General features: G+C 40.2%; 1 protein-coding gene across 1 annotated transcript in view; it reads right to left on the reverse strand.

The window, feature by feature from the left end:
• ASPG (asparaginase) overlaps positions 1-22,636 on the reverse strand; it is a 47,217-nt gene that overhangs the window by 23,783 nt on the left and 798 nt on the right. The window contains exons 2-7 of the mRNA XM_080397073.1: positions 16,541-16,670; positions 12,971-13,082; positions 10,620-10,745; positions 9,036-9,119; positions 7,866-7,992; positions 1,118-1,230 (exon numbers count right to left, since the gene is read on the reverse strand). Coding sequence (XP_080253199.1) covers positions 1,118-1,230; positions 7,866-7,992; positions 9,036-9,119; positions 10,620-10,745; positions 12,971-13,082; positions 16,541-16,670 — 692 coding nt within the window. The remainder of the gene's footprint in view (positions 1-1,117; positions 1,231-7,865; positions 7,993-9,035; positions 9,120-10,619; positions 10,746-12,970; positions 13,083-16,540; positions 16,671-22,636) is intronic.

Consider the following 22,636-nt stretch of genomic DNA (forward strand, 5'->3'; position numbering starts at 1 on the left):
AATTGAGATTAGAATGCCCACCCCTGCCCAGATCCATTACTTTAGCAAATACTTTTGTTAAACGTCTGCCTAAGAGAGAGGGTGTCTCACTTTCCAGGAAAGAACATTCTAATGAAGCCTGGAGTTTGTTAGCTCAAAAGCCAATTGATTTAACTCAAGGCAATAAAAAAAAGAGGCACTAACACCTTCTGGGTCAGTTGTTAATGAGGCAGCTATTGTGCCCCGCTGTAAGAGAATGCCTAGCAAAGTCCTCTTCCTAGAAGGATATATTTTAAACAACCTAGATGTTTCCTTGCTGATCACATATGCTAAATGCAATGCACTGTAAGCCCCCATGAGGCTAACTATGCAGTTGGAGTTTTATTGCAAATATACCACCCCTCTGCCTTTCCCATCTGTTCATATTCACCTAAAAAGAATGGTAATATAATTGAGTAGTGCTGCTTAAACTACTATTCAATTTAAGATGGCAACAGCCACAAATGACTTGTCAATTTAATGGAACAAGTATTAGTTGAAAATTTAAAGACAAATCTACCTAAACCCACAGTTCTGCGAAGTAATTTCTAAAGGCAAAAAAAAAAATCCCACTCTCTTTTCAGCAGCAAAATCTCACTTCTCATTTTCAGCTCTGTCTGAATACTGAGGGTCATGTTAACCATCAGCGTGAGACAGAATGAATCTTAAAAAAGAAGCACAAGTTGCCAAAAAAGCCACACTCCCCTCCACCCACCATACTGCATATTCTTTGACAAGATATCTATTAATGTATCTCAATATGCAGCAAAAGAGCATTTCCATGGTCACTGTAGCCTGCACATGTCTAGAAAAGCACACTTGACCTATTTATGAACCCTGATTATTTTTAAGTTTCAGAGCCCAGGCGGTTTAGACAAAAGATATTTGTAAAGCTTTTGTCAATAGTTTATGGCATATGAAAATAGTCTTTGAATGGTCTGATATTCCAAAAAAAAATGTTTATCAGATGACAGATCCTTCCCCTTCCCCCCAAAACTCCAACCACCGCTACAAACAATGCAGCTTCTCTACTTCAGTTAACTAATCTAGTGTTTGAGCATCACTTCACCCACTTCCAAAATGAAGTGGTAACACTTACAGCAGCAGTGGTGATTCCTGGGAAGATTCGCAGAAGCCCAACATTCCTATTCATATTGGTGTGAACTTGAAATTTCTTTCTGGTATTGGCTCTCCACACCGTTTCCCAGTTTACTGTTAAGAGAAATGGCCTTTTAAATTTAATATTAAGACATAATATTAAGTATACTTGTCGTACTTCATATTTAAAACATTGTCTTTAAAACTGTTTCTTATGCAGGGGATTCATGAAAGGCAATGTATTTTTGAAAAGAGAAAGGCCCATTTAAGACAGCAGCTGTATCATCAGCTGATCTAACACACCTTATTTATTAGGTGCCACAAAATATGTCTTCAAGGCCACATCCAGGTTAGGCTCAACTGTTATATTTTAGCTTTAAATCTGAAATAGTCTAGATTCTGAGATATATCAGTATTACTCATCAGTATTTCTAAGTTAGTGCCCTTCAAGGAGATATTTAATATGTATGCTTGCTTCAATTTAATAGCATTTTATAGCAAAGATGTCCAAAATGGGTATGTTAGTTCAATGACCGTTAGTGAACGGGATGATCGGTCAGACACAAAGCTGTATACCTTTATTACAACCTCTTCAAAAGAGAAGCCTGATAGCTCTGAAAAGCATTCTGAAAAGTACTAGATCTGACTGGTTCACAAGATTGACCGTGTCCTGTTAGCGCCAGCTCTCCCAGTTCAGTGGTCAGAAAGCCTCAGCCAACAGTGTCGTGCAGGTCTAGCAGAGGTGAGGCACTTACTTGTCACACACTGACCTGAACTTCATTGTTATGTAGTTGGCCTGATACCAGCCTGGATTAATGTTTAGAAAACAGACCTTCATCTTCCCAGACATGAGAGATGACAAATGCAGTTACTGTTGCCGCTAATCACCTCCAGAGTTTATTAGGTAGTTACTAAAGATTAAATAAAATAGCAAGGATTCAATTAACTCTGATTATACATTTAGAGCCAGAAGCCAGCTGTTTAACTAATAGTTTGTTTGTGTTGCATTATTAGAAGCCAAGTCATGCATTATTGATTTCAGAATTACACTACTTCACTGTAGGAGCGCAGTGTTGGTAGCACTGACTACCTACAAGGCAGTGGAAGAGGTTTAACAAACAGCAGCCAACAGCTCAGAGCATCGTGCTTTGATGAAAGCCCACCATGCCATAAAGCTACCTGTTTCCCCATCATGATTTAAGCTTTTTAGGTTTTGGAGAAACTCTCAAGCAGCAAAACGGATAAAAGATCTGCGTGCATAATACTGAGTTGCTCTCAGCCATGCGGAGTTACTCACACCAATTACCGTTGCAATCTCTTGCAATCAGCAGACAGCCATTTGCAAAAAAATTCAGAGTACATTTAAAAGCCTTCGTTGAAGCCTACTCTATTGTCCCATTACCAGAGATACTAAAAACTACACAATCCATTAAGTCAAGATAGAAAATAGCAGTCACCTATAAGACTTAACAAAATTTCTCTTCCTGTCGTTGTGCCCTGTCAGCAACTAGAGCCTCTGCATGTTCTTTCTAAAAAATATCGTATGTCATTAAACAGGTCACAAGCAGTTGGCTGGGCATCACGTTTGTCCAACCAGCAACACTTCAGCACATGGATTCCTAATGCCCTGGGAATGAAAGAATAGAAATACAGACCATTTCTACAGTTTCTTTCTTTGTGCTAAGCTGGCCGGCACAGTTCTGAAACCACCTGGCTGGATTTAGTAGCTAGCCAAGTAGCTGTCAGAGGCCTCCACGAGCTTTCCAGAGGGAGTCAGAGACCTGCAGGAGGTACACAAGGAGTGCAGAAAGCTGGGCATTTGTTCTGCTGGAGGTTCATAGGCCTGGCTAACCACGTTCACTCAGGAGCACTGTGCTTTAGGAAGCAGCAGTGTTTGGCAATAAATGCAATCCTTTCAACCTTCTAACACACAGATTAATTCTTTAAAAGCAGCCTTCTCTGTAAGATTGGATGGCAATAAAATTCTATCAGGGCTTTCTTTCCTTTATCCTCCATAAACTAGGAATCCTTGCCAAAACTTCACAAACACATACTACTAAGTTTGGCAACTGTTAGTATCTCTAACGCCCATAACAAACTTGAAGAATGAACTGAGGAAACCTGCCTTGGCATGGATCATTAAGATACTGCCAAAAGTAGAAGACCAAGGAGAGAGATCAGAGGATAGATTCAGAAGTCAGACCTATACCTGTACTCTTGGAGTACGCTCTACCAAATAACATATCATCTTCAAGATAAATGTAATGCATGCAGACATAGTACCGTGATGTCATTCCAAACTATATTAAAAAAAGAATTAAAGATTGCCTCTGAGTTAACATGAACCTCATCAGCCTACATAATGTGCTTGGTACTGCAGACTCCACAGATGTCAGTTTTCCATTAGACAAACAAGTCTAAAAGGCAGAACAAAAGGCAAGTGTGATGCAAGAGCCAAAGACAAATAAATATACATAAAAGCCCAACTCCATCTCCGATTTATTCAGAACTGTTGTAAATGAGGAAAAGAGCCATGAGGAGCAGGGGAAATTAGAACACACCCTTTGCATCCTCCATCTCAAAGATTACATCCCCAAAAAGGAGGAATATTTATGTCACATAGCTAAGTTCAAGCATCTTCATCGTACTGCACAAACCAGATGACTTGCAGCCTAGTGTCACACCACACAGCATTCTTTTTGTTAAATAAAAAGCCCCAAATCTTAGAAATCACTAACAGTTCTTAAGTAAGAAACTCATATACAAGCAGGTAAAGTACAAAAAGCTATATATCGGTGTTCATAGCAGGTTTTTATCCTACAGATAAGAGTGACTAATTAGGGATATTCAGTTCTGGCACACCACAGAAAACTGTAAACTGTTCTAACTTGGAAAGTTTGTGCTTGTGAAGAGTTTAATTGATATACTGTACTGCATTATATAAATGTGGATACAAAGCTGAGGAACTAACATAAGCTAGCTACTGGTGTTGCAGAGCAGAAAGTAAGTTTTTAAAAAAGGTAATGGTTATTTATATGCTGTATCCAAAATGGCTTGGGATAGAAAAGATTGCAGTATTTGAGGAGACTGCATTCAAGATATTAAGGCCTTTGGTTTATTCTTCCAAAGAAAACCATCACATAAACAATACTCTGCTATTGCCAACCTTCCCCTCCCTACCAAACACTACAGCTTTTAAAAATCACAGCTCAAAAATACATCCTTGTCTTATTCAGCTTTATTCTCTCTCTCAGTATGGTGATAAGGTTAGTGTGGGGAAAAAACATCAACCTGACTTAAAAATAAAATAAATAAAAAAAGAGAAGCAGCTCTACACAGTCCAGAAAGCAGCAAGAAACTCCAGTTGTTAAACAGCACCTATGCCACAATGCAGGTTTCAAGTTATAATGGAAGAGCAGCAACTAAGAGCGACACCTCCCTTAGGAGTGGTGACTGAACTCCGAGTTATGAAATCAAACAAGAAATACAGCTTTTTGTGCTTGCAGAGCTCCAGACAAACAGAAATGCTTTCTTCTTATCCTTCTCTGCAGGGCTGCAGGCAAGCCCCACCACTATATAAGCTGCCCCAGCATTCATTACAATTCATGGAGGCAGCCAAGGGGTGGGGAGGCCAGGCCAACCTATAGGTGCAAATTCCTGAAGGAGGCAAACAAACACAGACCCCCTTTTTTGGCAGTTTGTTATAAAACAATCAACACACACCTTTTGAAATTAATATTTAAATTGAATGGTGTTGCTGCAAGAATCAACATGCCTACTTAACAAGGGTGGGGGGACGACCAAAAGCACTTCAGTGAAGAAAGCTGGCACTTGTCTTAATACAGAAAGGTCTAGGGCTTTTAACTATAAATAACCAGAACTGCCAACCAAGACACAGACCTGCCAGTGACTAATAGCTTCTCTCTAATGACAGACGAGCTATTTGGGTAGACGAGCCCACGAGGACCTTCTAACCTCCTGCTGCTGCACTACACCTGCATGCACAGTCACATGGGCTCTGTCTCTCCCCTACACAAATTGTTTTTCATCATATGGTCCTGTATATGTGCACCACTCCCAGATGTTACATGCAAGTGTGATGAAGAAAGTCCAGCCATGGTGACAAAGCAAGTTTTGTATGTGCTTCTTTAGGACATTCAAGAACAGAGAACAGCAATCAATTATGAAATATACTGAGACTCTTTACACATTTCAAGTGAAATAGTCCTTGTCTCTCCTGTTTTTAAAATATGGGAGAAATAAGGTAAGGTATTTTTTTCTTATAAGCTTTAAGATTTTAGAAATATTTTTTATTATTTCTATATTGCCCATTTCATACAGAGATTTGTGGCTCTGCTGCACAAGTATTTCCCATCAACATTGGGTTTCTTGTTCATCCCAGGAGTGGGCTAGAATTTTTCACTTCTAACAGGACTTTGTTGTGCTATATTGAAAGTCTTGAGGAAGCTGACGTGCTTCCTCATCTAAAACTGGATAACAGGACTGTTAGAAGTTGCTAAGACAGTTAAGGATCTGGCTGAGAACACAGCCAGTTGATGGGATCAGAAATCCACTGGGAGCCTCACCTGAAGAGGGAACAGGTTGAGAAATGGATATCAAAAATGAAGGAGAGTGCTGCAGGGAAGAGGACTAAGTTTCTCCCTCTCCTCTTTGGCTCTCAAGTAGATTGTTGCTTTTAGATGGTATGCCTAGCCTTGAACAGCATGTCCTCTCCTCATTCCTGCATACCAACCCATGATCTCATTATCCTCCTCACTCCCTCCATCCTGTCACCTCTTCCCCTCTGATTCTCTGGAATTTTCATTCCCAGCTTCATTAGAACTGGGAAGCCTGAAGAAGAGTTTCTGCCCGTGGCCTTCTCCTCCTGGCATCCTCAGGCTACTCTCCATAATGCTGAAGCAGCAAGTCAGCCCTGTCTACAGGAGGATTAAGGTGTGTTATAGAAAGTTGTTTGAAAAAAAAAAAACAAACCACGTTAAAAGATGCTAGATTTGTTTGGTTTGTTTTAAAAGCCCAAGTGGTACCTTGTGTCCATGAAACCTTCATATGAGGATTGTACAAGCAAACTCAAGGGGGACAGCGATGTTTCAAACAATTACTTTGGACAAAATAAAGCAGCACTTGTAGATTGTCCATACTATAAACTATGTTTTTTCAAAATGAAACAATACTTCAGTACTGACACCATCATCTTGGATAAATGATGCTACCTCAACAGGGTAATCAACTGAAACAAATAAAAATAGAGCCTATCACACCACCAGTTTTTAAACCAGAAATCCCCACTGATCTCAATGGGGCATTCTACTGAAAAGATAATGGGACCCAATATGGGCCAAGGGAAGTACTTAGTAACCGTCTCATTTTTCTACTATAGACAAGGAATCACAAAACAGTTCATTCAAATCCAAATGAAAAATAGCATGCAGTTTGCAGCTTGATTTCATTATTGATCAGTCAGTAAATGGGATTTATTTATACCCTATTTGATGCAGTTCATAAAAACCCAAGAAAGAAGATTCTCCCCAATTTACTGCAGCCATCAACTGACAGCATTGCTGTTGATTTCAGATACACCGTATTTGACAGAGCACAGTAACACAACAGTGGCTGACACTCTACTTGAGAGATGTCTTATGGAACCCTGCAGTATTTCACAGGCTTCCTCGGTTTTTATCTGGCTGCTACAGGCACAGGACTTTGATCCTGAAACTTTGTTAAGTAACTCCCACTCATTAGGTGGAAGGGATAAGTTTATTTTTCCAATTTGCAGAATGTCTGTCTCTAGTAGTGGAAAGCCTTCAGAATAGCACACTGCATGGCACAGGGCTAGATCTCCTACCACCACTAACAGCGCCTAGCAAAAGAATTTGGGAACCCTTCCTATTCTTATTTTTTTGTAGTAATGGAGATTGTCATGAAGTCCTACTCCTTTTTAATATACCTAGCCTATCACAAAGCAGCTCGCATAACATGTCATATTTTGAAAACTGTCCTTTAGTATGTTTTTCAGCAACTCCTCATTTGGCCAAATTTCAAATGTGTCTCTCTCCTCCCCTCTCCAAAGGGTGCCATTTATCCATGAACAGACATCAATACATTAATGACTTCGTAAACAGGTACTGAAACCTTCATGCAGTCTTTCCCCTTCTTAAAAACAGACACACAGAAATTACAGGGAGCCCGAGTTAGTTTAGGGGAAAAAAAAACCAACAAACTTATTTTAGGTCTGCTGTTTCCAATGTGCTTGCAATTTAGACAGGTCCTAAATATCCAGTAAAACTTACACAATGACATGCACCAAACAGAGAATCTGTTGAAGCTGCAAGTACTCTGCAATAACTCTTTTGCCTGATTTCAGAGCCCAGCGTGGTCATTAACGAGATTAAACTCTTTGTTCTTTCAGTCCTCACTCCCTCATTTTTATCTTCAGAGCAAGCACTTTCATAACACAGGGGCAACATTCCCTCTGGTTAGTCTGGATCTTTAGTCAAAGTCAGTCTAGCGCACATCTATATTCAATAGATAAATGCAGTTGAGTCACAAATTCTCAGTCTTAGTAATATTTAAACATTTTCAGAGCAGGTAAGGTGGAGTCAATCTACAAGGCTTGCAAAGATATTTGCATTTACAAACTGCGTTTCAACTACTCAGGCACAGATTTTTTTCAGCTAGAATTCTATTGCATGTGGCATAAATTACAAGGCTTAAGAGATGATCTTGCTTACTTGTAATATCAACCTCAGCATTTGCAAGTGGAGGCAGGTTAGGTGAGGAAAAGGCATTGAAACTCCCAGCATCCACCTTAGTCACCCTATTTCCCCTGTACAGTTTATTATAAAAATACAGGCACACCTGCAAGACAAGTAAAGAAACAGGTCTGAATAAGCCAGTAATTAAAAGATTCAGTAGATAAATACTGTAGTCTGTCCTTTATAAAGTGTTTTCTAAATCTTTAAAGCAACTCAGAGGCTAGTAGATGTTTACAACTCTTAGCCTTTCAAAAAGGGTTGGCACATCTGTCACACATTGGTTAAAGAATTTAAGAACAAAACAAGTTAAGAGCTAACTAGTTTCATAATCCTCTCATGAGGCATAGTCTAGGAGACAGCAGATTTGCCTGAGTCCACTTCAGAGACAGAGGAAAGAAACAGTGTGGACTTATTAACAAATTCATCAGTTACATCTAAATTCAGAGTTCAAAACCTTAACAAAAGGCCTAGTGAAAACGAGGATAACTTTCAAGTTTCCACACAAATAATTACGTTCCTTCTCAAATCCCTCTAAGTTTGTCAATTGGAATTTGAAGGAAAAGAGATACCTCAAACTGTTATTAGTTACAGAGATCTTGGCCCATCAGCTATTGCTGTTGTCTTACAAGAACTGGCTTTAGGAGCATGGCAGAAGTGAAACAAGGTGCACCTAGACCAGTTTTCTCCCTGATTTTCAGGCTGCACAGCATCAACAACTTTAAAGTCGGGGTGCTGAGACCACGGAGGTACTTCCATGTCCATTAGGTATATCACCCTCAACACTTCAGTCTTCAGGAACTTGAGTCAGAAGACACTCCTACCAGTTCTAGAGCAACTTTAGAACTTCAAAGTAACTTGGTTAAAAAACTGACTATTTGCAAGCGAACCTCTGATTTCAAGTCTGCTGCAAGGTGTATTTCAGACTTGATAGTCTTTACAGGTTGTATGTGGGCTAAATGGGATATGACTTCTGAGAAAATGGCACATGCTTTGCCATGCAAGTGCCTGTTACCTCAGCAGAATCCATTTATCTTCCTGTTTAAGCACAATTCCATACTGCCTACTGGGTATTTTGAGTATGTAAATATGTGTCCTGGCTAGAAGGAGAAAAGTAGCTTCTGAGACAGTCTTCACAGGCAAACAGACCTCAGGAATCACAAACTGCCCAGCAAACAGCAGTGCCCCCAGAAGGTTGGCTCGGCCGTCATTCCGTAACTCGTATATGGGCACCTGAAGAGCAGAGACTGAAATTACACCCTGTCCCTTATGTAAAGCCAACACAGCAGAAAAAAAAAAAATAAAGAGCCCAACTTATGCAAGACAAATACATTATAATTTATGTAACAATTATTTATAACAAATAAAGTCTCCTTCTTTATCCAAACTATTTTAGACTGTAGCAGATGGCAGGATTTCCTTCTGTGCTTAACAGACTTCCATGATTTAAATGCTTAAAAGCTAATATAGAGATGATTCTGGTGTGATTAAGCAGATTAAGAGACTGATTCAGGAAAAATATAAGAAGTAGAAAGCAGGCATAGTTAAACTGACCGAGCATGGGAGAAGTGATTGTACAAGAGAAAAAGCAAGGCAGATCATACAGAACTGCCACTATGGGCTTCACAACAGCTCTCTTGCACCATCTTTTCCCATAGTATAGAAAAACTGAGCCAGCAGGTTAATACTGACAGAAACGAACAAGATTAAAAACAGAAATTTGGTCTGCTGAGTGATGACTTCCATGCCTTTTCAGATTGCTACTTTATTAACAGAGTCAGAGCTCCTTTCAGCAGCGGAAAAAAAAAAAAAAAAAAAAAAAATCACATGCCTTCATTGCTAGATAATATGTCAGGCAAATCTCCAAGCAATAAAGCCAAAAAGAAAGTAAAACCTCGAATATGATGTATCACAACTAGACTGCCCCATGTCAGGACAGTAAGTGGGAGCATAATCCTTCTTAGACTTTTGTATTTTGACTTCAAATAGACCACATGTGAAAGGGAGGTTATGAGATGGGGGAGGGGAATTTTACTGTGCAATGTTTCATCTCTCCTTTGTGATTAGAGCTGTATTTTATGCTCAAGCAAGCTATTCTAGTAAGACAACCCCTCCCCCTCAGACAATATGCAAAGGGCTGATTTCCAGCTAAGAGAATGAAAATTAATAAATGTAGCCTTTAGAGGAAAGGAAATAGAACATGTTAGATGCTTTCTGGAATAGAAATTATCAAAAATGCATCTAATGCTTAGAGATTATTAAAAAAATGGTAAAGAATGCAACAATGAGTAACGTAAGACAGGATAACAACTGATGAAGTAAAAAGTGATAAGCTTCAGGGCTTTAAGGAGAGAAAAAAAAAAAAAAAAAAAAAGACAGCTAACAACCAGCAGCCACCTGAGGCTGGAAAGATGCTTCTCATATAAACCGATTAATACACAATGGCCAATGACAGGCTCTTATATCTTTCTCTGAAGCATCTGGCCCCAGACATAATGAACTACTGGTCTGATTTGGTACAGAGTTGTAAAGTCATTAATGATAAAATTATGGGGCAGATCCTCAGCTGGTGAGCCTGTCAGCTCTCACAAATTTCTATCAGCGCTGTGACCATTCACCTTGGCCAGAGGCCTCCCCTGCACTACCAAACTATACAGTGATAATCAGGATGCTACCTAGTTTTCCATATAAAAAACAGAAATTAAGCTTCTGACTTCAAATTAAGTCCATTACCTGAGATCCTGTCAGAACAATAGTTTTACCCAGGTTCTCACACATGAAGGATAAGGCTGAAGCTGTGTAGGCCATGGTGTCAGTGCCATGGAGGATCACAAAACCATCGTACTTTTCATAGTGCTCCTGGAGATGGAGAGACAGTTTCCACACTGTTAGAGCAATGCACCGGCATCAGCAAGCCAGGTACATACTGCATCACTTTCACTGAGGCAAGCAACAGCATAATACTTTAAAGGGTACTACACGCATAACGCGTCCTAAAGTTACCCTGTTTTCAGTTTAAATACAATTAAGGGTTAATAGGACACTAAACACTAGAGCCGCTAATTCTAATTATGGAACAGTCAAAGAGATTCTTCTATGTATACATATTAATGCTGCATTTTTAAAGCAGAAGACTGCTAATTAAGAAAAGCTTAGCAATGGCTTTAAACAAGAATGTTAACATATGCAAATTAGCCGTATAGTCTGATTTCTTGTTGCCGCTTTTACTTTAGGGATTACACCATTTACAGGAACAGATTAGGCAAACCAAGGCTATCATAACCTATAGGAAAAACGGTCCATTTAATCCGGGTGGCAGAGAGGGAAGTTGTCAGTGTACGAGTGCCCTCTCCTGTTGAAAAGTCACCTTTTCTGCAGCAGCATGTGCCTTCTGCCCCAAAAGAGGTGATTTTTGAGAAGTCCCTTAATCAGGCACGCACAGATGCAAAAAGGGAATTTAAGAGTAACTTTCACCTACATAAAATTCCACCCAGGAGTTGTTTGTTTGGTTTTCTTTAATGCAAAGCATGAATCGCACAGTTCATCCTGTTGGAATAAGTTCATCTGCTGGCTTTTTGGAAGAAAAAGGAATCGGTTCCTCAATTTTACGTGATGCACACAGTAAACACTGTAGTGAGACACTGATGTCCCTGATGCCATTTGGTAACACAGAAAGGATTACATAAAAGTCTGAGCAAACATATGAAGTGCCAGTGGGGGAGGAAAACAGGGGGTTTGCAATAGAATTAAATAAGATCTCTTTTTAATTACTCTTATGCTACAATAGGCATATGTGCTTGGCATCTTCTGATGACAAGGTCACCTCCAAACTCCCACAGATTTCTACTCATCCTTTTGCTGTTTCTTCACTGATATTCATGCCTGCATGTTACTACCTACTGGAGGTTTCAGGGGACCTCTGCTTGTCTCTAACAATTAGCCAGCAGAACAACCGCTAGCGCTGCAAGATCTTCCAGTAGGCCAACCTACAGCGTGATGCAAAAACCATGCTGTAGTTCCCAGTGCAGTAACAAGGTCAGTCAGTCTCAAGAAGACCTAACCCCTGCTCCATCCCACACACCAGGCTCCATCCCTTCTCTGCCCTGGCAAGATGCATTCAATAGCAGGAGTATTGTCCCTAGTTTGGTGGTTTCTGGATTAGAGCACTTAAGGGTGAAAGACTATTACCTGAATCTTCAGCATTTTTCCCTGCATTATTGTACTGCTCGTGTGCATTGCTACAGCTTGGTCAAGGAAGGAAATCTACACTACGAAGCTCACTACCACAGAGCGAGCTTGAGTGGAAGAGCAGTATCTTACTAGGCCCACGGTTATTTCTTTCTAACAGCTACATATCAATTCCTGTTGTAAAGTATTTGAAATGTTTCACATTTCTACTTTCTTAAAAGCACATAGCTAAGTTTGGACATGGAAGCAGAGAAATGCTGATTTTTTTTTTAATCTAGAGAAGGAGGTAATGAATTTATGCATATATGCAGAAATATCCAGGGCTTTAAACATATCTCAGTGCGGGAAACCTAACCATGATAGCATTTTTTCAACTGCCTTTGGCTTTGTAGCCGGTAAAGTCCATCTGTGTCTAGAGTAAGAAAGGCATGAAGACATGAAATTATTTTCTACGTCAATAGCCAACTATTAAGCTATTTGAACACTCAAATTATATGTAACTAAGTCACTTACACCTAAGAATTATATTCACTGTCAAAAAATATTGACTACAAGTCAACATTTTAGACAATATCAGCCTACACGTTGCATACCTTAATCATAGCTACAATTTTCCCATTTATTTTCTTGTACAGAATGATGACATGGCTTATCATTGCATGAACTATATAACTTTAATGAGTTTGCAACATTTTGAAAAGAAAAAAAAAATTCAGCAAGCCTTGCAAGCATAGTACTTGTTACTTTGCAAGTAACTAAGCAAGGTACATAACATTTACATTTAAAATTAAAAAATACATACAGCACTACTGAATTGTCTTATCTTGCTAAGTATACTAGATATACTGCTGGTTTCATTTAAGCAACAAATGAATTCTTATCCCACACCATAGTACCTCAAGTTTTCTTGCAATTTTGGCCCAGTCCTCTGGTGTCATGTTGGAAGAATCAAGCAGCGGTGAGAGCTCCAGGATTGTGTAAAAAATTCTTTTGTTTTGCTTAGAGACACTATGAAGAAAGACAATCGAAAAAAATAATTCTCAGTAATATCAGCTTATAACCTCCATTTTTTTCCTCTAAATCAGTAATTTTCACCATTTTCCTCCCCACCCCCCAAGTCTATGGCAAAAAAATGGTTTTAAATTTGGAACATTACGTTCCCAGGTTAGAAGTTCATGGCTTGATGTGGTTTAAAGCACTAATCCATAAATTTAACTTCATAACAAATATAATTTGGGAGGTGGAGAAAAGCTGGCAAAACTAACAATAGAAAAGAAGAACCCAAACTTACTTTCTTTAAGTTTGGAACTGAGTTCTAACAAAAGTTGATACAAAGCTTTATGGTTTAAAAATGCTTCATAAGCTATTGAGAGGAATCTATAAAGCTTCCAAAGTTTATTGGGGGTCAACAGAAGAATTGCAACAACCTTTTGATCCTTTTATAAATATAAATAGATACCCTATAAATATATACTCTTTCCTGACACGAAGGGTATTTTCTCTTTAGAGTCTTATAACTGGGATTCATTTTTGTGGCCTTTAGAAGGTCCACCCTTCTCAGTTTCTCTGACCTCAGATTTCAGAAAAAACTCTTGGTTAGTTAAGATCTTCAAGTAAACTCTTGCCTTTGTTAATAATAGGCTAACTTTGTAAATGTGATGTGATCATAGCAAAGATCTTAAAATACTGGCACAGTATTGAAGTATTTAAAACTGAGGCCTTGGGACTATAAACGCTTCACTGGCGATCAGTTATTGGCCACTAAACAAGTGCAACCTTGACAGCTGGGAAAAGACTGCTGTAAGTACAATAAAAACAAAACAACCATGCGAGTGGGAAAAGACACAACCCAAAACAAAAACTGACAGTCAAGCAACAGGATAAAGTACCTGTGAGGTTGAGGAATGTAACGCTTCCAAGCATCATGCAGTGTGTAGCCCAGCAGATGGAGACCAAAGATTAAGAAGCGTTTACACAATGAAACATCTTACAAAAATACACGATCCCAAATTTGGAGGGGACTTACCAAAGGTGATGACGGCTATGGAATCACAGTGGGATTGTTGTAGCTCTAAGCATACTGTCTGCTCTCCCTGCCTCCAAGGGCCACCGGTCTCCCTTTGCCCACTTGCCTATCTCAAGAAATCTGACTCTTCAAAGAACTTTGATTTGCCAGCCAAACAGACCGCATACAGGGCATGTGTCTTACCCCACAAAACGTGCGCACTTCTCATTAACTTTCTAGCCACTGAGAATAAAGTCAACTAGGTATAAATTCAACTTGGCAGTTAAGATGTGGGGTAATAAAAGAACCCTACTCCTCCTGTTTTCTGCTACCTTTCTGAAGCTTGGAAGGGGATAGAATATCCACCATTTTCACCCATTCTTACATTAGCTGGAATATGTTCCTATTTAGCAATGCAGTGGCCAAGATGCAGCTAACAAAGCAGCACTGCGAGCAGGCCAGCTCTGCTGACCCCTCTCTTTTCCAGGCAGAGCCATCCAGAGCATGTTTGACAGGATCATCTTCAGAACGTTCTCAATGTTTTTCCACTGCCTGAGGATGATGGAAAGGTCCCTGCCAGCTGTAACTGTGATAAATACTTGTACATTTACACTGGAAGACAGTCAAAGGCTATAGAAAAGACAAGGATACTGCATGGATGTGTAAAAGTTCCTGAAATATGGTGCTTAGAGCACAGAAAAGTTGATTACCTTCCTTCAGCATTTGCAGAAGTTTTGTTCCCACTTGCTATTCATGTATATATTTATAGCAATATAAAATATGTAAAAAAAAAGTCAATTATCAGTTGATCAGCTAATAAAAACTGCAGACCCGCTCCCCTTATGAGGCCTGTAGGACAGCTGCATACAGCAGGAAGCGCATTTAAAAAATGTGCAGTTTTCGTTCATAACCAACTGACATACTGTACCAAATAAGTTCAGACTTCATATGAAAAATTGCCTAGATGGATATCACATTTACACATGCTAAGAGTAACTTTGGAACTCAGTTGAAAATCTGTGTAAAGAAAGTTCCCCCGAGGATGTGCTGTTGAAATAATATATGACACACCGACACCAGAGACTGGTCTAGTCTATGACTTTTGATGCCTTTCTAAAAAGAGATTATATTATTCCTTTTACATCGAGGTCATCACACAGATATACAGAGTTCACAAAATACTCCTATTTTCTCCCCTCAGAAACTCATGATATTTCTTAACTGCCTGGTTAAAATATCACTCGGGCAGCACAAAACAGAAGATGGCAAATTGCCATGACCAGCTTCCAGAACAGCGCTCAGCAGCACCAAAAAAACAAAACAAGGTTGTTTTTTAAACCTCCGTTTTTGATGTGAATGATTGGTTTAAGCTTTCTTGTTCTTCAGCGAAAAGATGTGCCAGAAGTATATTTAAGACTCAAATGGGTATATTAGTGTAGTTTTGTTGTATTTCAAATCCCTTAAAGTATGTAGAAGTTATTTGGTCACAAGCACAGTATTGTAACAGCTCCATCTTTCTTTGTATAGCCATCGTATTTAACACAAACTGTTCATATCAATACTGCTCCACTGGGAGCCCATTCGTTTTCCCTTTACCCCTTTCTCTGCCATCTGCCTTTTAAGTGGTTACTTTTAAAAGCTTTACACAGAGGAACTCAATATAAAATAGAAAGAACTTAATAAACCTCACATTTCCTTTGTATGCCTTGATTTTCTCCTTAAAAATTAAATATCCATTTTTACTCTTACAGCAAAACAGCTGTAGTCCCATTTACCTTTGAATGACTGCGTAAAGTCATTCTTTGCGAAAAGTTAACATGTTTACAGGGGTACAGTCATGCACCACAGCTGGGGAATATCTCAAATTAGCATATTGCCCTCTAAAGAAAACCTATAAGCTTATTAATCCTTGCCCAACAGTTAAGAAGCAATGCAGATTAATTATAAGCCCATTGCTTATTATCATAATGTTGCATAAATTTGGGAAAGACAATCAGCTTTTGGTTTTTTTTAAAAACAGAAGGCCTGCAGAATTAAAGCATAAGGCCTACCCACAGATGCATTAATTAGATGCTGCTTTTTCAGATATATGCTGAAGATAATTCACACAGACCTGTATATACAGTTTTCTTAGTTTCTATAGAATATTTTTATGCTTTCACAGTAGTAAATTAATATCCAAAACAAGAAAAAGATACAGGACTAAGTTTCCCAGAATGGTTACTTGTTGCCTAATTAAAAAGTTATTTCTCAATCAGTTCTAAGGCACTTCATTACAAATATATCAAAACAGACATTTTCTACCATGCCAGACATGGTGGGCTTTTTCCTTTTAAGTCAATATAGGCATTTTTGCTAATCTCATAATGCCTTCTTCACATTAAATGTTTGGAGATGTAATTACTTGAAAATCAACAGGATCTTTTCTAACCCTCCCTCTTCCCAAGGAAAATGTACTTACGGGAGCACCAATGTGTTATCTGGAATTTCACGGCCCTTGTTCTGTTTTATTTCCTGGACGTATGCCTCATCATGCAGCATCGGCATGGTTTTCAAGCTGCTTACTAATTTATTTGCCTCAGGAGCAAGACCTTAACAACAAGGAATAAATGAAATAAAGGATCAGAGATGGAAGGAAGCGAGTGGCACAGTAAGGAAGACATCAAGTTACACAGCTGTTCGCCCATCATTCCAAATGAAATTTAAGGAGTTGCCAGTTTAAGAACATGAAAACCAATGATAACCAATAAATCTCCATGCAGTTATTCTTTTCTTGACTTGAAATAAATAAATCCTTTATTTAAGAGAAATAATGTTACAAATCTCCTCCATATCAAATATTTATGCTCTACCTATTCGTTGCGTGTTTGCAAATACTGACCAGCAGTATGGGCAGGAAGCCAATTTTTGCAGCTGTAGCAAAAAGCTACCATTTTCTTTTACATTTGCCATAAGTACATTCTGTACTTAGCGGCAGAAGACTTAGAAAACACCGAGCATAATTTTGTACTATGAAGTTTGATATTTTTACCTAAGCCTCTTTGCCTACAGCAGTATTGGCACAAACAGCAAGGTACTAGTGTAACTACCTTGGAAAGCTGCATGTTACGTGTCACTGTCAATAGAAATAGCATTTCCAGAGAGAAATAAAATACATAAAAGAAAGCAAAACCAAATCCCACAGTAGGTATTAGGCACTGACAGATACAAAGATCTCTATGTATACAGAGATACAGAAAGCTCAGCTTCCCAGAAGAGTCTTAACTAAGTGCTCTAATCACTCTCTATTGAATAGGTACTTTCCATTAGCAGGTTTGGGACTGAACATCTCAACTGACAAGAGGTAGAGAAGGTGCATAAGCTGCTGAACAGAAAAAAATTAAAAGTGTGGGTGCATCTTAAACTCTGTTCACTCACTCTCTGCCTATGATGTTGTCTTTCTCTCAGTGGCAGGGACCCTTAAAATGGCTGGGGCTTAAATTAGCCTAGGCACCTTTAGTGTTTGCTGGATCTGCAGGTGACCTGGTTGTAACTAGGGATGTCACAGGGAAACTGCATGGCATTCTCTGTTAGTCAGAACAGCACCTGAATTTTTGACGTTACGACCCTTAGCATCATAGATCTGAGATAATTTCTGAATCTAACTTGCAACTCATCTCCCAATACCCCGTTTCAGGAATGACAGCGGCAGTGCTGGCATCCAGAGTCAGAAGCCACCCTGGTTTTTTTAAGTCTGACTTTTTGAGATGTTTTTCATTCAAGGTACTTCCATCAAAGGTACTTCCTTCTCAACTTCAAGATTCTACTGGCATTACTGTCCAGTTCAGTTCAATCTCAGCGAATGTCTTTTATAACACCTGTTCAGATGGTGAACAAACTCTCAAACCTCATTATTCTACTTCTGCTAGTTCTAGTCACTCCTAATTTGAGGCAAAGTAATTATGTCCTATTTCCTTATTCTTCTGTGTGTTTAAACGTGATCCTTTTCTAACTTGGCATTTGTATTTTTTTTTCTTCACCTTCAAACAGAAAAGTTAATTTAAAATATTCCAAAACACAGAGAGTATTTTCAATAGCAATTCTATCTTTTCCCATTTACTTTCCAAACAGATGGAAAAATCCTTAAGGACTCCCTAATCTCCCTTGTGGCTTGCCTTAAATAAGTTGCAAGCCTCCTCATAGCCAACTTTCTCACAGGACAGCAACAGCATTTGAGTGGATTTGTTTGGATTCCTGCCGGAATACTTCGTTTTACAAAATATACTTAACACGCTTTCAAGCCTTGGATGTTTCCTTCATTCAGCTATAATCCCTGCTTTTCCTATTAAGGACGTTCCTAGCTTAGTCACAAATGGCCACTTCTGCTGTGCTTGGGCATAGAGTCATTTTGGCTTTGAAATGCAGCCCAGTTCCAACTGGTTCTGGGTGTTTTCTGATTATTCTTGTTTGTCCAATGCTCATCTTGCTCTGAATATTGACAATGGATTAGACTGTTTAGGTTTTGTATTTGCCCCAGGAACCGGAGAACTGATGTACGTTAATATTCTTAAATCCCTTCTCTATAAATGGCAGTTTCCCATCTCTTAATCACAACCCTGTCAGGATTTTTCTGTAATTGCTTGCACTGAACTTAAACCTTTTTTTAAGGCATTCTGCAGATGTATCCAAGATGACCCACTTAAAATTTGTGCAGTCCTCTGAATATCTCCACGTTTAGCAGCGTTTTCTGCTTTACAGCTTCAAGAAGCAAAGGCAGGGGAACTCCAGTGCAACTGCTTTAAGAACACTTCTACTTTACTATGCATGGAAAACATCTTTTGCGAGCCAAGCTTGTTAACCAAGTAACTGAAGCAACTTCTCCCCTGCAGAGAAGAAGCAGGCTGTGCAATTTGCCCAAACAGCTCTCATCAACTTCTGTCCTTCCCCTCAGCTGGCCAACCCCGGCATCACAAAGCAGATGGACAAAGGCAGAACAGCAAACAAGCAACTGTGGCCGAGGAGTACAACCATGGTTCTGTCTCATCTACTGTCAAGGACTCTGCTTTTCACTCTGCTGCTATAGATAACACAATTAGAGCTACTTGCCAATCAAGATATCCTGTAACCTGTGCTGCAGCAGAGAACAGGGAGCTGGAAAAGCCCGATGCAGCTGTGTCAGTGGGGCTGTGCACCCAAGAAACCACAGATGCTGTGGAAAAGGAGCCTACTGTACATCAACATGCTGAAGCCATCATTCCCAATCCTAACGAACTCTCTAAGCTAAGCAATACAACGGACTTTGCTAACCCAGTTTTTAACCTATAGGAATATCAACACAAACAGTGCACACAGCAACAGTGCCAGATCCCAAAAGTAACGACTACATTTTGAAAAGGGAGAGAAGCAGAAAGTGTTCTCCAGAACATTAATTTCTGCAGCTGTAGTACTCTGAGCTTTCAGAAGTGAGGTGAGTTTCAAACAGAAAAAGGTTTGGACTACAGCAGCCAGTCCTTCAGCAGTCCGGAATGTCTACAAAAGACAGATAATTAACTAAGCTACCCAGGCAGACTCTATTCCAAGATAAGTAATTTGTCTGAAGAGATTTAGCTTAGTTCTACTTGCATTTGTTGGGTGGGGTTTTTTTTCTTAATATTTCAGGTAAAAGCTAGGAAAGAGATTCAGCCCACAAGCCCAAGGAAAAGATCTTCCTGAAGGCACCAGCACAGGAGGAACATGAACACAAACTTGATGCAAAGATCAGTATCACAGTAACTTCACTAAGGAATTTGGTAAGGTTCTCTTTCTGAAAGGGACTACTGGTAAGCCAAAAGCGGCCACAGGAGGAGGGAACAGGTAGGAGGAAGTAGAAGGAAGAAATTTTTAACATGCACTGAAATAGCTTACTTGATAGCAAAAACATAAATGCTGAGGGAGTCTGCACCTGAGTCTGGCTGTCACCCAACTCAAACGAACAGGAACAGATTATTCATCCTCTACAGATAACTCCTTCACAGGTAACCTGTAAATGTGCAGAAAGTCCAACAGGTCCAAGACAGGTTGGAGCTGCCACCCACGCACAGGGCAACAGTAGAACCTCTGCAGGACGTTTACAATCAAATATGATGATAAATAACCGTCCATACATACACAGCGAGCCCAGGGAATGTGATTGCACCAGTCTTGTATTCTGCAAGGAATATGTTCCTGTGCAGAGCAGTCCCTGTGTACATTAGGCCTATCAAAACTGTCCGATTTTAAAAATGAAACTATCTTCTCCCAGCAACTAGAAAGCCCACAGAAAAAGCTAGCTTGATCCCTTCACTTTGAGCAGTTGCTGCTATGAAAGCTCACATGCAGCTCCAGGAAGATACTTCTGTTCCCCTTGTTTGAAATAAAACACTTGTAGCTCTAGATATGATTGTAAACAGGCACTTCCTATCTACTGATTAATAAAAGAAATGAGCATCTATTGTTTCTTCCTTTGAGGCATGCTGCCTTTCCCATGCCCTTTCACCACCTCCTGTCTGAACACTCGAGACTGCCAGATATGCCGAAAGAGGTACTCGGGCTGCTCTGCTGCAAGACCTGTGTATGAAAAGCAGGCTGAAACCCTCACCAGGATGTAGCAAGTCAGCATCACTGGATCATAACTGTCAGATTGATTGTACTTACTTTAATGATTGACACTTGTTAAGCAAGAGGAAATAACAATAAAAAAAAAAACCCAGGCATACAGGATGAGAAGAGGTTATGGAGTTCATTGAGTTCGTTTCTAAAAAGAGTAAGACACATTAGTTAAATTTATGTGCTTAAAAAGGGTGTTTGGGAAGCTAAAACAATACAAGCAGGAAATTATTTCACCATAAACACCACAGACTGAAAGCAAAACCACCATATCTCATTTGAAATACAGACTTTTTTTTTTTTTTACAACTTTGATAGCTTAAACACAAACTTGAATGCCGTAAAAGATGCAGAACAACCCCTTAAAGCACCTTTGCTACAATAATAAGGATCAGCCAGCCACCATCTTCTGAGAAGGAGGGATAGGTATGTAGAAAGAAAAAAATCCAGTGTAGGAAGCTCTGAGGTGAAGCCACAAGTATTTTAATCCTACAAATGAATAGCTGGGATAGTACTTCAGGCATGGGCTTGAAATTCTGTAGTTAGGGAGGCAAATACCCACACTTCTGTACCTAGACAGACACAAGCTCTGGAATTCCTGGGGTGCTCCATTGCCTCCCAAGTAAAGGAGGATGGAAACCAAGTAGCAGTTCATCAAAACTGGACTTCTTCCCTCCCCATCCACCCCCTGTCCCATGCATTATCCTCTTTCCCTTAATACTAAGGCTGGTAAACACGCAGACCTGTAGCAAGTGGCCAAGAAGGCCAATGGGATCCTGGGGTGCATTAGGAGAAGCGTGGCCAGCGGGCTGAGGAAGGTGATCGTACCCCCTCCACTCTGCCCTGGTGAGGCCACCTGGAGTGCTGCGTGCAGTGCTGGGCTCCCCAGTTCAAGAGAAACAGGGAGCTACTGGAGGGGATCCAGTGGAGGCTACACAGATGATGAGGGGACTGGAGCATCTCCCTTGTGAGGAAAGGCTGGGGGAGCTGGGGCTGTTTAGCCTGGAGAAGACTGAGAGGGGACCTTATCAATGCATACAAGTATCTTAAGGGCGGGTGCCAAGAAGACAGGGCCAGGCTCTTTTCTACGATGCCAAGTCACAGGACAAAGGGCAACAGGCACAGACTGAAACCCAGGCAGTTCCACCTAAATATGAGGAAAAACTTCTTTACCTTGAGGGTGACTGAGCACTGGCACAGGCTGCCCAGAGAGGCTGTGGGGTATCCTTCTCTGGATATGTTCAAAACCCACCTGAATGTGACCCTGGTTTAGTGGGGGGTTGGACTAGATGGTGTCCAGAGGTCCCTTCCCACCCCGACCATCCTGTGATTCTGTGAAACCTGCTCTTTTCCTCAGACACATTAGTTGGCTGGTGCTTCTGGCATCCCTTGGGATCTATATGCCAACTGATTAAGGGTCTCTGGTGTTTAGGTACCACTCCAACCAGGTTCTGCACTGGGGGACCTGAGGGGTTGTTGGGTGAGTTTGGGCACCTACCTGCCGACATTTAGGAGCACCTGAAAACACATAGCATATCCCTGAAGGTACCTAAAAAGCTTTGAGGTAAAAATGCAGGCTGTCCACTGAGACATCTCAGAGTTCAATTTTGGATTTAAACTTTTTTCAGCTGGTGGGAGGGCGTTTGGCATGTCAAGCCTTTTCTCCTACGTAAGTCTCACCTTCCCTTGGTACAGTAAAGCAGAATTCTTCAATGATTTCCTCAAAGGAATTCAAGAGCTTGCAGGAGAGCAGCAGAAGGCTGCCCAGAGGCAGGTGAGTGCAGATTCTGCACCTGATCTCGCTCATTTTGACACCTGATAGCACATATGCTGCCAGGCTTGCAGCAGCTGCAGGTACCTGTCAGGTCACCACCTGAAAACCCTTGGAGTGGCCACCACCTCCAACAGCCCGTGCTCTTCACGCAAAGCAGATGCTCTCCAGGTAGCCTGGTAC

The sequence above is a fragment of the Falco punctatus genome (assembly GCF_963210335.1).
Source record: "Falco punctatus genome assembly, chromosome: 7".
NCBI lineage: Eukaryota > Metazoa > Chordata > Aves > Falconiformes > Falconidae > Falco > Falco punctatus.